The 14,724-nt window shown below is 41.6% G+C and overlaps 1 protein-coding gene across 2 annotated transcripts; it reads left to right on the top strand.

Moving 5' to 3' along the window:
• Nucleotides 1-823: 823 nt before the first annotated feature.
• Nucleotides 824-14,283, top strand: RRAGC (Ras related GTP binding C; the record flags this gene model as incomplete). 2 transcript variants are annotated; one of them, XM_079728443.1, is made up of 7 exons in its annotated part: nucleotides 824-1,075; nucleotides 2,802-3,005; nucleotides 3,971-4,170; nucleotides 6,686-6,800; nucleotides 8,006-8,148; nucleotides 10,151-10,299; nucleotides 14,093-14,283. In XM_079728443.1, the coding sequence occupies 7 exons, from the start codon at nucleotides 839-841 to the stop codon at nucleotides 14,242-14,244; spliced, it is 1,200 nt and encodes a 399-aa protein (XP_079584569.1). In that variant the 3' UTR covers nucleotides 14,245-14,283. The 2 variants fall into 2 exon arrangements, with proteins under 2 accessions (XP_079584569.1, XP_079584570.1); XM_079728444.1 differs by having other exon boundaries at nucleotides 839-1,075; nucleotides 2,904-3,005.
• Between the last annotated feature and the right edge of the window lie 441 nt (nucleotides 14,284-14,724).

The following is a 14,724-nucleotide window of genomic DNA, read 5'->3' as shown; positions in this document are numbered from 1 at the left end:
TGCACTTGCTTTCCTATCAGGGTCCAGTTACCTGCCAGAACGAACTATCTCACCCATGACTCTGCCTTGGTTGACGCTTTGCCCTCACCCTGGCTGGCTCCTCCTCCATACCTTTGCACATCCCAACCATATCCATCCTTCTAGACCTATTCAGACGCCAGCTCCTTAGAGATGCTCCCATCCACCCAACTCCCGAGCATTTTTATCTGTACCTTTGACCTTACGATTCGATATCTCGTACGGAAGCTACTTACGCAGAGGTCCGATCCCCATTAATCTTGGAGCAACTTGAGGGCAGGCAGGGTCCAAGGCGGTTCCAGTTCTGTGCCCCTTGTGCCCCAGGACTTCGCGGGCATCAATAAATACTGGTTGGGCGAGCACAATAGTAGTAGGAGGACAGTCAATTCTCCCAAGTGCCCAGAGAGCATCTCCCATTGCGATGGCCTCCGGAGCCCGGAAGAAAGCAGGAGAGCGGTGAGGAGCAAGGTACGTGGCTGGGCAGGGCCGAAGTGCGGGCTGGGGCGGAGGGCAGAGGGCTCAAGGCTCAGTCGGGCCGGGCCACCCTCCTCGTGACTCCTCCTCCCCCCTCCACAGCTCCGAGTCAGGTGATTCCGGGCACGTGATGGGCACCACCTACCTTGCTGCTCCCGAGTGACAGCTCGGGCGGCCAATGAGGGGCCGGCCCCGGGCGCTGAGCCTATGAGAGCCGGGCTCCAGGGGGCGGGCCGCATGGCGGTGGCGGCTGCCGGGGGCGGTGGCGGCGGCGGTCTGGGGAGGCGGCGGCCTGGCTCGGCCTGGCGTGGCCTGTCAGGGCGCGGGCGGCGGCGGCTCCAGCACCATGTCCCTGCAGTACGGGGCGGAGGAGACGCCCCTCGCCGGCAGTTACGGCCCGGCGGACTCGTTCCCAAAGGACTTCGGCTACGGCGTGGAGGAGGAAGAAGAGGAGGCGGCAGCGGCGGGCGGCGGGGTTGGGGCGGGGGCCGGCGGAGGCTGTGGCCCGGGGGGCGCTGACAGCTCCAAGCCTAGGATTCTGCTCATGGGGCTCAGGCGCAGCGGCAAGTCCTCCATCCAGAAGGTGAGTGGGGCCTCGTCGGCCCCTGCGCCCCTCCCCCTCCCTCCTCTACCCGGGGGCGCGGGTGGCCGCCGGGGGGGAGGCCCCGAGGAGGGCGGCGGCCGGGGTGGCCGGCCGGGCTGTCCCAGCGCGCTTTCTCTTTTCCTCCGGGGAGCAGAGCCCGGGCGCGGCCCTCGCCGGGACCCCGATCTTGGAGTCCACGCCCAGGTCATCCGAGGCCGACTGGGTCCCCGCGCTCCCCGAGTGGCCGGAGCGAGGCAGGTGCCCGTGGCACCGCCCGGGACCTCGCCTCCTGGGACCCAGCCCCTGTACCATTCACGAAACTGAGACTTGTTCCCCGGTTCTAACTTGGAGAACTTCCCACACTCCGTCCCCGGACCCGGTTGTGTTTGTGCCTCTCACTTCAGGTGATCTGAGTTTTCAGGGCTTCCCAGGTGAGCCCCAGGGAGCAGCGTCAGAAAGAGTAGTGACTCTTTGGCCTTTGTAATGCTTGCTCTTGTTACTAGTACGAAGGAGACTTCACTGTGACATTTGTGGGATTTGGGGGCTGTTCTTCCACCTATTTTAGTACTTGTGGCCCGGTGAGTTTAATTACTAGTTATTTTCCCCCGTTTGTGTGTGGCTACAAAAATTTTGAGACCTGGAGAATATTTGCAGACCTTTGTCAGTCCATGTGCTTTCACTTGGGCAATGTCGGGAACGGATGGAGGGTTCCTCACTTTTTAATAAGGGGGAAATAGAGGCAGGGTTGACCTCCTTCATCAGCCATGGCTCTTACACACAAAGTGAGCTGGCGATAAAATGCTAAGATACCTGACCTTTTGCCCTTTCCACTCCGTTGCAGAGGTCTCTCCAAAATAAATCTCTGCATGATATTCTGTAGACACGATGTTTTTAAAAAGTAACCTTCTTCCACATGTAATGGATTACTGTGTTTTATTTATCTTTTACCTTTACAGCAAAATTTGAGTACATTTATGGTAGGTTTTTAGCAAACTGATTTTAATTCTTTTCACTTGTTACTCACTATCTAAGCCTTGGGAGTAACTATCCATTTTCCTCGTGTAGAAAGTAACAGAGAGGCAAATTAGTTTTGTGTTAGAATTGTATAGATTGTGATAATTTTGATTCTTAACAATTGCCTTTACCATTTCTTTGGGAGCTGTCTTTTCCCTGTCAACTCCCATTCTTTCCCCTCCCCACATATATTCCTCCTCCCTCAATATGTCACTTTCTGCTTGGTGTAATTTGCCTTTGTTTCATTTCTTCCACACGACTGCAAACCTATTGAGGGCAGGGTCCAGTCAGTTTCATTTCTGATTATTTTTCAGAGCCTGATGTGGGCATTCCAGTAAGTTTTCAGTGAACAAAACTGCTTAAACTTTAGCTATAAGTTTTCATAATCTTAAAGCAGATTTTGGCAGAATTGATAGTTTTACAGAAAAAAAAATCAAACTGAAATGAGAGACATTGCTACTGCTAGTATTGAATACAGGCAGAAAATAGCAGGAAAGTTTCAGCTTTTCTGGTGATTTGGTTTCAATAATTTGGTGTCTTCTGTTAGAAGTTAAAGGATAGTGGGTACCAGTGGATACACCATTCACTTTTTACCTCTTTTAAAATTTTTGCTATAGGATCAAGTTCTTTAAATTATGTTAATTCAGGGTGGAGTTCTGTATTTTAAATAAAAAGTGGAGTAGTTATTAAATTGTTTTCTTTCTTTTGACAGGTGGTGTTTCATAAAATGTCACCCAACGAGACCCTCTTTTTGGAAAGTACCAACAAGATTTACAAAGATGACATTTCAAATAGCTCCTTTGTGAATTTCCAAATATGGGATTTTCCTGGGCAAATGGACTTTTTCGACCCTACTTTTGACTACGAGATGATCTTCAGGGGAACAGGAGCTTTGATATATGTCATTGATGCACAGGTAGTTAGAAATGATAATGTTTACTTTTCTTCTTTGGTGACGGAAGATGTAGGAACAAAGGAAAGTTGTTTATTTGTCATGTGCTTCTTGCAGCTTATTTCTTTGCCAGTAGATTCCCTAACAGTGCGAGAGATGTACCTGCAGAGGTGCTTTGGGAACAGGCATGCCATTGTACAAGTACAGAATATCAGATGACTAGGAGATATGGTTTATATCCCTGAGTTCTAGTTAGTGAGCAGCGTTCCGTTTTTGTTAATAGTAGATATTGCTGTACTCTATTAACTATTACAATAGTGATGTCACTCACTGAAAAGGTCTCATCAGTGCCCATAATATAAGGAGGAATGTGAGAACTGAGTCAGTAAATATTAAAGTGAATAGTTTCTTTAGTTGACCAAGTAGGGTTTAGCCCAAGGAGCACTTATTGAGGGCCTAGAATGTGGCGGGCACTCAGACTGATGGGACGTGTCTCCATCCTTAAGAATCTTACTTTTTCTAAGCTTAGTAAGCATTAGTTAGGAATGCTTTCTGAGTGACAGGCTCTGTAATGGCTGCTTTCATATACATGACCTAATTAATGTCCTCACAAAACTGGGAGGTATGTACAGTAATTCTGATTTTATGGGTAAGTAAACTGAGATCACAGAGTTTAAGCAACCTGCTTAGAGTCACACATCTAATAAATGGCAGAGCTGGGATTACTTTAAAAATTCTGTTGGGAAGAAGTGTCCATTTCCCATTTCCTTTCCTTATATTATCAGTATTAAAAATTACAAGCATTAACTTGGTAGTTGAATTCTTTATCTTGAGCGATTGAAGATCTGTTTAGTGGTATAAGTTAATGTATTTGGATGTTTGAATATTTACGAATAATTGGGATAATATATTTTCTGTGGTTGGGGAAAGAGGTAGTTTGAGGCTTTCTTAAGATTTCTTTTTAAAAAATATTTTGTTCTGACTTACAGGATGACTACATGGAGGCTTTAACAAGACTTCACATTACTGTTTCTAAAGCCTACAAAGTTAACCCAGACATGAATTTTGAGGTTTTTATTCACAAAGTTGATGGTCTGTCTGATGATCACAAAATAGAAACACAGAGGGACATTCATCAAAGGGCCAATGATGACCTTGCAGATGCTGGGCTAGAAAAACTCCACCTTAGGTAACAACCTGTGTGTTTGATATGAGAGCCCTGGAAAGTGTGTAAATGTATTCCCACCTCTGTCATTACAAACACGTAGCTCTCTGTTACTGGTATACCCTTCCCAAATCCGTAATGTTTTTGATCTCTTTGTTGTTGAATTCAAGCAGGTTTGGGAGCCTGATGTTATGAGAAGTTACTTTCCCCCTTTTTTGCATTTTCCCAGAGGTGGAAGTCATGTGAAGTGTGTTTCTGTAGGTGTGTTTACAAATTCATCTCAAGAGACTGGAGTCAGGCTGTTTCCTCATGGCATAAGTCTGCTTTGGGGCTCCCCTCTCTTAGTTTCATTATTATTATTATTATTTTTTCCTTTTTGCCTCAGTTCAAGGAATCTCTGTCGCATTTGTTGTAAAAGTGTAGCTTGAGCTTTCACAGTATCTGTTTCAGTAGGAAGAGCTTTTTAAAGAGGGTACACTTTAATGTCTGGACTCTAATGTATCTTGTTTATGTTTTTTAAAACACTTATGCTTTTATGAATCTCTAAAAATTGGGTTAAGTGAGTGTATCTTATCATGTTTAAAGAACTCTCAAGTTTAAAGAACTGCCGATTCATAATTAAATATTAAGAAATTATTAAAGAACATCTACTAGATAGGATTGATGATTTGTGTACTTGTGTTCTGAAAGTGTATAAGAGATATTTCCTACATCTTATTTATTTATTTTTTATGGTTTAGGTAGAAATGACTAATAAAAAGTACCCAAGAAAATGTTCTTTTGATGATATAAACAGCTTAAAGGGGAAGCAGGCGAGAGACAAACCATAGCTATTTCCTTATCCCTGGTCTGTTATAATGACTTCTCTATAGGCTCAAGCCAACCCCCATTTTTCAACCCCTAATATTCTCTAGGGCCTCTGGCTCCAAGATCTTTCTGTTATTCTCCTAGGAAACCACATAGAAAAGTCTCATTGACCTCTAGCCTGGATTAAAATATGTGCAAGTAATTCAGGCTTTAAAAAAATTCAGCAGTATTTGTAGGAGAAAGTGAAAGTATCTTCCCATAAAATTCTTCAATCTTATTCTTCCACCATGAATGATGGATTTGAAGCCACGATTGTCCTGTGTTCTCCAGTGCCCATGGGAACCCTTCTGATCCTCTTAACACCATGTCTGTGTCCGTTTCCAGGGCACCCCACCTCATTGGTACGCACCATCCCTTTTTCCAGTTCTCTGTGGGGCCCTAGGCCTTGTTAACAGCATTAAGCTTTGTTAATAACTAGCAGGCCTATGGATGAGGCTGTATTTGATTTCCAATTTCCAGAAACTTAGCTTACTATGAAATGCTCTGTGGCTTGGAGGTTCTTCCCTGTCCCCATCCACCTCCAAGCCTCATAGTTCCTGCAGGACCTTCTCACATTGCCAAAATATTCCTTTGACCCTAGTGCCTGTGGGGGGATCATCTTGGTCTCACCTGTGCCACTGTTCTAACATCTAGATTAGAGCCCCATCTAGGTTAGCTTCTTAGGTGAGCTCTTTGAAAGTATCTTTAAATCAGGTACAAAGTGTGATATAAACAGTTATGTGTCTCTGACTTTGTAATTTGTGTTTATAATTATATAATGGATACAACTTTATAACGAAGAGTATATTTCCTGAGTGAAAAAGTAGGTACAGCTGACCACACTGTTGTTAAAGGTCTCTCTCTCTCAAATACGTGTTTTGTTAAATCTACAAGTTTTACTTCACTGTGCATCCTCTTAGGCCTCCAGATAGCTGTTCCATTCTCTCTAGAGCCCCTGCTCTCATCCTCCTTAATATGTTATTTACATAAATTCTAAGCTCCAGTTTTATTCATTCATTTATTCACCACATGTTTATGAGCACTCTTCAGGGTAGTGGGCCTGCAGCTGTGAGCAAGGCTGACAGAGTCTCTGTCCTCATGGAGCTTATATTCTGATGAATGAGACAGCTCAGAAGCACTTATAAATAAATGTATAGTATAATTTTAAGTATTTACCAGTGCTGTGAAGAAAAATATATGAGGGGAAAGGGGTTGAAAGTAATGGGTACAGGGGTACTATTTTAGGTAGGGGGGTCAGGAAGGAACTTTCTGAAGCGGTAACATTTTAGTAGAGACCTGTATTGTATTCTTATTTAATAAATGTCACCTATCTCCTATGAGCTTTCTCTTGCTTTTATCTTGGTTTTTGTCAGTTATGGGCTTAAGAAACCAAGATTTTTGGATCAGATTGCAAAGACTTAGGTGAATATTCAGGTTTCTGCATCTGAAAATGCTTCCCTGTGTACTGCCTCAATTGCCCTCTGTGTAAATGCAATAAAGGGATGGAGAGATACAAGCCAGGTGGGGAAACTGCATTTGTCATCTTGCATGATGGGGATGGTACACAAGATAAAGAGGCTTTATTTGAAGTTACGGAAATCAAATGTTAAGAAACTTAAAATTTTATGTATCATGATAATTGTCACTGGACTTAAGATTTTTCAAATTAATCAAACTATGTTGTGTTTTTCAGCTTTTATTTGACTAGTATCTATGACCATTCAATATTTGAAGCCTTTAGTAAGGTGGTGCAGAAACTTATCCCACAACTACCGACCTTGGAAAATCTATTAAATATCTTTATATCAGTAAGTGAGCTATTTAATTCACTGTAGTTTCTGGTTCCGTTTTTGTTGAATATATTTGTGTTATCAAGTTCTCCAAAAAATGGCTGGAATTAGTCTGAATCAAGCTTAAGGACTAATAATACAATTAAGTGTAAAGTAAGTAATAAAAACATTTTAAAAATGGCTTGAGGGCTTCCCTGGTGGCGCAGTGGTTGAGAGTCCGCCTGCCGATGCAGGGGACACGGGTTCATGCCCCGGTCCGGGAGGATCCCACATGCCGCGGAGCGGCTGGGCCTGTGAGCCATGGCCGCTGAGCCTGCGCATCCGGAGCCTGTGCTCCGCAACGGGAGAGGCCACAACAGTGAGAGGCCTGCGTACCGCAAAAAAAAAAAAAAAAAAAAAAAAAAAAAGGCTTGAGTTATTTTCTGAATTTTTCCCTTCATACTCACTTTTTCTTGTTTTAAAATGCCCTGATGAAAAATTTTCTCATGCTTTCTGAATTAATATCTTCATGGTATCTATTTCCTGAAGGAAAAGCAGAAAGTAGGGTAGACTGGGTTTTGGGAATTGGACTTAATCTCTGCCTTATTGGAGGTCACATTGAAAAATTGATCCTTTCCTTGCTAACTATAATCTGTGTCATATTTCACATTACTTATTTTGAGGATTCAGCTTAATAAAAAAGGATATTCTTCCAATAAATTTAGCATTCAGCCACTATATTTCCCAAACATTTCTTTGAAGGACTCAATGTGTAGTGATCCCCAATTCTTTGGGCTTTTTGGGTTATGCTAGATGTTGACGTGAAACATTCTTTTATGGTTTGCTAATTGCCACATCAAGCCTTTCTGGTAGCAAGGTCATTTGAAGCAGAGATTGATTATTGCCACAAAAAGGATTATTGAAAATGTAGCATGGCTTGATTTTTGGAGAATTTTTTGGGTGTGTGTGTGGCGTCTTAGGAAATAATTCATTTAAGTAAAGAGGATGAAGAAAAAACAAATTTGACTGGTGCGATTATGTCAGTAAATCAGAGCAGAGAAATAATTCCACTTTTATTCTTTGGATAAGAGAAGTGTCTCCTAAGCAAGTACTATTTGCTCTTTTGGTTTTAGGCTGTATAATTAAAAATGCTCTTGGATGTTAATCAGTGATTCAAGATCTTTGATAAGTTTACAAATGTGATTCTTAAAAAAAAAATGAACACTCAACTTTGTTTTTTCAAGAATTCAGGTATTGAAAAAGCTTTTCTCTTCGATGTTGTCAGCAAAATCTACATTGCAACAGACAGTTCTCCTGTGGATATGCAGTCGTATGAACTTTGCTGTGACATGATTGATGTTGTAATTGATGTGTCTTGTATATATGGGTAAGTTGTACATATATATTTCTGCAAGATCTCAGATACGGGGAAGACTACCAGCTTGATTTGTCAGGGGGATTAATTTCTGAGGCGTCTAGCAAGTACTGTATGAAGTAGAATTGTTCTGACCATAGTGCTTCAATTTAGAGCATGATTTCTGTGTGGGTGGGCCGCTGGGTCTTACTCCTTCGGAATAGGTGGATAAGAGCGGTGTGACTAGTGCCAGACTTACTATCACTGAAAGTTTCACCCGCTATTATTTGGGGGCTTTGTACTGTGTCTTCTCACTACTGCGACTCAGCTGGATCAATAAATAAGATTAATTTATTTAAAACACTCTGAATAACAAAGTATGTACTGGTTCCTAATTTAATCTCAGGTTTTGTGGAACTGAGGGATCCTTAATCTTTCAGAGAGCTCAGAAACAAGGAAATCAGAATTCTGGATGTCAGAAGAACTTATAAACATTTGACCTATACATCTAAGTTTCCAAAATAAGTCTCTAAAATATAAACTCTTGTTTTATGCATATTTACCACACTCTATACAGAAATTTGTAAAAGCTGGCAAAGAAGTGATTTTGTAGAATAACCCAGAGGACAAGTGAAAACTTTGGTGAATTTACTGGTGTTTCAAAAGCCAGTAACCTCTACAGCGTCTAATAGCCCTGATTCATCTCATGTATTAATGTCAGTCCTCAGAATGCACTTTCTCGATGCTCTGACATTACCTTTGCTTTCTGATACCTGTGTCCTTTATCTGTTGTTCCTCTCTGCTCCACCTAGTCTAAATTCCTCTTTCATCTCTCTGTCCCTACCCTTTACCTTGCTCTCTCCGCCTAACTTGTCAGTGTCTTTGTCCAGCTGCCTCTGGGTAGGAGAATGCATTTGTGTTACCTCTTCTTTACCTGTCTATTCTTGTCTTGCATTCCTGTCTCTTTTTCAGTTTTGTGATTATATGCTCTCCTTTGTTTTTATTCTTTCCACAGTGAAAATGAGATTTTGTCCATAGGTTATGCAGAAAAGTTTCATGTTCCTATTCCTAATTTTAAAAATAGATGAAATAGAACATTCGCTTTTTCTTTAAAACAAATCAAATTTTCATAAGCCAATTTTTATAATTAAAAAAATCAAATTTAGTTATAAAGTTTATTTTCAGTATAAGGTACACTGTAAACTACATTATATGTCATAAAGTACATTATAAAAAAGAAGAGAAATAGCCATTACTTCGTTATTAACACAATACATGTGTGCAATTTGGTATGCTTTATTGAAGTTCAGTTTGCTGCTTATTTGATTTTTTTTTTTTTTTTTGGCTGCATTGGGTTTTCATTGCTGCTTGCAGGCTTCTGTTTGTTGCAGTGCGCGGGCTTCTCATTGCGGTGGCTTCTCTTGTTGCGGAGCACGGGCTCTAGGTACACAGGCTTCAGTAGTTGTGGCACGCGGGCTCAGTAGTTGTGGCTTGCGGGCTCTAGAGTGCAGGCTCAGTAGTTGTGGCACCCAGGCTTAGTTGCTCTGTGGCATGTGGGATCTTTCTGGACCAGGAATCGAACCTGTGTCCCCTGCATTGGCAGGCAGATTCTTAACCACTGTGCCACCAGGAAGTCCTGCTTACTTGACTCTTGATTTATGTTTTTTGAATGGGACCGTATTTATTTATTTTAGTTTTTGTATTTACTCCTTTTTCACTGATGGCAGTTTTCATATTTCAGGTCCTTCTTTATTTGTAGAGGGTGTCAGCACCAATTAGTGTGAGGGAAGATTGGAAACCTGCTGTGTTCCATGCATCCTAGGTGAACAAGGTGATGTGAGCGCATGGAATGAATACTGCAGCATGGGCTGCGCACCCATAGCTAAACACAGCTTCTGTTCCGATAAGGGCGAGCGGGCATTCTCCTTTCTCAAAAGACGTTCAGGAAACTGGGTGGAAACCCTTATTGTTGTGCAAATGTGACAAAATGCTGAGTTGGGAAACCTCTACTGGATGATACTTTGTTTTAAAACAGGTTAAAGGAAGATGGAAGTGGAAGTGCTTACGACAAAGAATCTATGGCCATCATCAAGCTGAATAACACAACGGTCCTGTATTTAAAGGAGGTGACTAAATTTTTGGCACTGGTCTGCATCCTTAGGGAAGAGAGTTTTGAACGAAAAGGTAATGCATTTTAAAAAGATTTCTTTAAGTTCTTTGTCATAATTTCTTAGGTTCTTGAAAGCAAGAAAAAACAATATTGCAGTGTTAGAGGATTTACCAGCTCAAACTACTTTTGTGCCCTCCCGTCCACGTACAGTGCAGACTTTCTCCTGCCTTCTTTTGGTCTTCTATTCTAAATCAAGTTTTTTATTCTAGCCTCTCTCATTTTACCTCCTTCCATTACCTGTCTACTGCCTACGGTTTGGCTTCCACCTGAACCAGTCTGCTGAGGATGTGTGAGAGGTTACTAGGTCTCCTTCTTGCTGCGTTCAGTGGCCTTTTCTCATTCTGTGGCCTCTTCAGCCTTCTGAAGCATGTGACCCTGTCAGTCCCTCCTCCCTCAAGCTTTCTTCTCTCTGCTTCCCTAAAGCAGAACTCTCCGGGTTCTTCTATGTGTTTGTTTCTCTGACCACCTGTCCTGTTTCTACTGTTTTTCTTTTTGAGTGTTCTTCAGAGCCAGATCTCCTGCCCACTTCTTCACTTAATTCTCCTGGTCAGCGCATCTAATCCATGCCTTCCGTTAATCTTCTCTGTGTAGTTGATTGAAAAATTCACCTCTCCAACTCTGGCTTGGGCCTGTGTTTCCATCCTGTGTTTGGAGCTATTAGTAAGACATCTTCACTTAAATATTTTATCTTGTCCGTGGTGTCAAAAACTGATGAATATTTTCCCCTTTGTTTCATGACCATCCCGGCTGCTCTACTTCTGTTACTCGTTACGCCATTTTTCTGGTGTCCAAGCTTAGCTATGTGCAGTCAGGTAATCGTATGGTGTAATTGCCCATGAGGCTCTTGCAGATCATCTCACAGAGAGCATTCTGTGTTTTCCTTTTTCCATTCTTTTCCTGTGTTTACATTCAGTTTTCACCAAATCTTACCATTTGTTTCTTGGAACTGTTTCTCGGGTGTCCTTTCCATTTCCACTGTTGGTGACTCCAATCCAGGTCCTCATTCCTCCAGCCTGTGGTGCTGCATTCAACATACATATTAAGGGCTCAGCATGTATCATCTTTTATTCTAAAGGCAGACTAGATTTCAGAAAATTCCTTTTATCATGTTATTTAACTACTCAAGGATCTATAGTAACTCTCTGTTATTCACTGCAACAAGCCCCTGCTCTTCTGCCTGGGTTTGTGATATTAATTAATACTGAATGAATTAATGTTATTTCACTGATATTACTGAAATATTTTAGATATACAAAGTGTTTTGGGTACAACAAAAATGTGACTATTCACCTTTGAGCTTAAGAACTGAAACATGACAAACACATATTTGTCCTCTGTGTGTTTCTCAGTTGAAACCCCCCTCTTGCACTCTGTTGAATGTAGTGTTTTCTTTTTCCTGTGCATGATTTAGTCTTTCACTTCATATCTATCCTTAAACAATATAGGGTATTGTGTATCTTTGTGTAAATGATGTCCAAAGGTAAGTTGTCTTCTGCAACTTGCTCGTTTCTCTTCATTCAAGATTGTTTTTGAGATTTATCCGTATCGATAGATGTAGCTCCAGTTCGTTCATTCAGTTGTCACTGCCACACAGTAGTCTATGGATTGCATATACCACAATTTATATTCTTCTTGCTGGACATGTAGATGATTTTTAAGATTACAGATAGTTTTGCAAGTAATGCTCATGAACAAGTTTGCCTTTGCACATATGGAGAATTTCTCAAGAGTAATAAGTATTTAGGAGTGAAATTTAAAGAGGACATATGTCTTCAGCTTTATTAGGCATTATTGAATTGCTCTCCAAAGTGGCTTTATTTTCACCCCAGACAGTGCTTTGTGGGAGTTCTTGTCACTTCATGTCCTTGATAATGTTTGATATTGTTAGACTGTTTAGTTATTGTCAGTCTGGTAGGTGTGAAATGGTACCTCATTTGGCTCTGGTTTTTATTTCTTTAATTATGGGTTAGAGCAAGCATCTTTTTCACTGCAGGTACCCTTTTATGTCTGTTCAGGTGTCTTCTCTGGTAATTTATCTGTTCATATACTTTTATCTTTTTTGTACTGTGTCTTTTTTGTACTTCTTAGGAGTTCTTTATTTTTCTCCATTCTAATCTTTAAAACTTTTTTAAACTTTTGGTTATGGAAATTTTCAAATATACACAAAAGTAGACTAGCACAGTGATTCCATGTACCCATCTCCCTGCTTTCACAGTCATCAAGACATGGTCAGTCTTATTTGCTGTATATCCTCCTCACAACTAAATTATTATCTTTTGCTCTTTTGTTGTGGAAACTGTCAAACACAAAAAAGTAGAGAAAATAATGTGAGGAACCCCTTTTTATCTATCACCCAGATTCAACAGTTATCAGAATCATAGCCATTCTTATTTGCTTGCTATACCTTTTTCCCTACTGGGTTATTTTGAAGCAAATCTCTAACATCAAATCATTTTGTCTATACAGATGTCAGCAGGTGTCTGTAAGAGGTAGTGTGCTTTTTAAAGCATAGCAGTGTTACCATCAGTAGATGTGTAAAAAAAAAAAAAAAGAAAACTTAACAGTGATTTCATAATATCATCAAATATCCAGCCAGTGTTCACATTTCCTTGATTGTCAGTTTAATTTTACCATTTGCATAGAAGTCAGTTTTAATGTAGTTGAACTTATTAAAACTTATTTTTTCCTGAATCTGAAGGACCTCTGTAATTTGACTCTAACGTGCTTATTCAGACTCCATTCCCAGTACTTCTCCCCAAATTTCTCTACCCCTATCTCCAGCCAGACCAGTTTCTTTCCTGTTTTCCACCTGTGTGCTGTGTTTCCTCACTGCCAGCTCCCTGCTGTTGTCTTGTGATTCTGCCCTCCTTTCCTGCCTGATGAAATCCTGCTCATATCCTCAGAGCCCTGCCTCACACCTGAAGCTTTCATTGCTGCTTTTGCCCTGCACTTGGCTCTCCCATCTTTGGACTTCTTTCCCAGTAGTCATTTTAACATCAGATTGTTGTGATTTCTTTCTCGTGTGCCGTCTTTACGTCCCAGTATCCTCGAGGACATAAGTCCTCTCTTTCTGCTCTGCCCTTCTCAGCACTGGCTTCTATTCTCAAGTTCTCCTTGTGATCTGGAATGGCTCCTGGAGCTCCAGCAATCTTATCCATATTCTGGACGTTAAGGAGGAATGGGGAGGAATAGGGAAGTCTTCCTTTTAAGGAGACTTCACAGAAGTCTCACACACTTGTATTTATCTCAGTGGCCAGAATTGGCCATATGTCCATACGTACCTGTAGGGAGCCCTTTGTTTGACTGAAATCTTATTTGGAAGCCAGTTCATAAAGCAGATGAGGATGGAGCTGCCTTACCTCCCGTATAGGGGAAGCAGGCTTCCTGAGGCTCTGCCTGATGCACCTCTCTGACACCTCCCAACCCCATGGCTCTATTGAGCAGTTTGCAAAACTGTTCCAACTGTTTCCTTCAGCTTTTCTTTGGCTGCCTCAGAGACTTGTAAAAGGAAAATCTTGATAAATCAAAAAGTATTTTACTTTCCCTTTAGATTTCATTGTAAATTTTCTTAGCAAATTTGTCTTCCTGATTGCTTTTTTATTTACCCTGGTCACTTCCAGGCCCTAGAGGTAACCAATGTTAACACTTGGGCATACGCTTCATCATGTTGCCAGTGTGAAGAATTCCTCAATTGGATATATGTTTTTAAATACATATCAATTATTTTTTTCCATCACCAAATGTTTCCTAGTAGATAGTCTCCCAGTTGACATTCAGGAGGCCTGATCTCCTTTTTCTCTCCTGCAGGTTTAATAGACTACAACTTCCATTGTTTCCGAAAAGCTATTCATGAGGTTTTTGAGGTGGGTGTGACTTCTCACAGGAGCTGTGGTCACCAGACCAGTGCCCCCAGCCTGAAAGCGTTGACACACAACGGCACGCCGCGAAATGCCATCTAGCCTGAATGCCGGTGGTCGGGGTCTGTGCCAGCTTATTCTTCACTCCAGGGTCAGATGCCATGTGCTACAGGACATGGAAGTTGCCGCTTGTGGGAGTCTGGTGCCTGTTGCACTAGAGACAAGGGGTAGAGTTTCTCATTTGGATGAAAACCCCTTCAACCAGTGGTGTGCAACTGAAGCTACTATTTCTTTTTTTAAAAAAAATGGCAAAAAAGAATTCTATAGACCACAGACCTCAAGTGTCTTTCTCCTCTTGGGGGTCCTACTTTAAGTAGTTGGGATATTTTGGACCTGGAGATAACATCACTTACCCATCCTTACCAGAGAATGTTGCTGTCAATTACCAGTTGAAAATAATAGAAAGAACTGAGTTTTTATCTGCTTCGCTTAGGTTTTCATTTGAGTAGTCTCTGAAAATCCTGCCTTGCTTAAGTTCTAACACTGCCTCTCAGATTTCAATTTTGGACCTTGCACACCTCA

Source organism: Hyperoodon ampullatus (genome assembly GCF_949752795.1).
Source record: "Hyperoodon ampullatus genome assembly, chromosome: 2".
In the NCBI taxonomy this organism is placed as follows: domain Eukaryota; kingdom Metazoa; phylum Chordata; class Mammalia; order Artiodactyla; family Ziphiidae; genus Hyperoodon; species Hyperoodon ampullatus.
The sequence above is the reverse complement of the archived record's forward strand: the minus strand, read 5'-3'. Positions and strand labels throughout refer to the sequence as shown.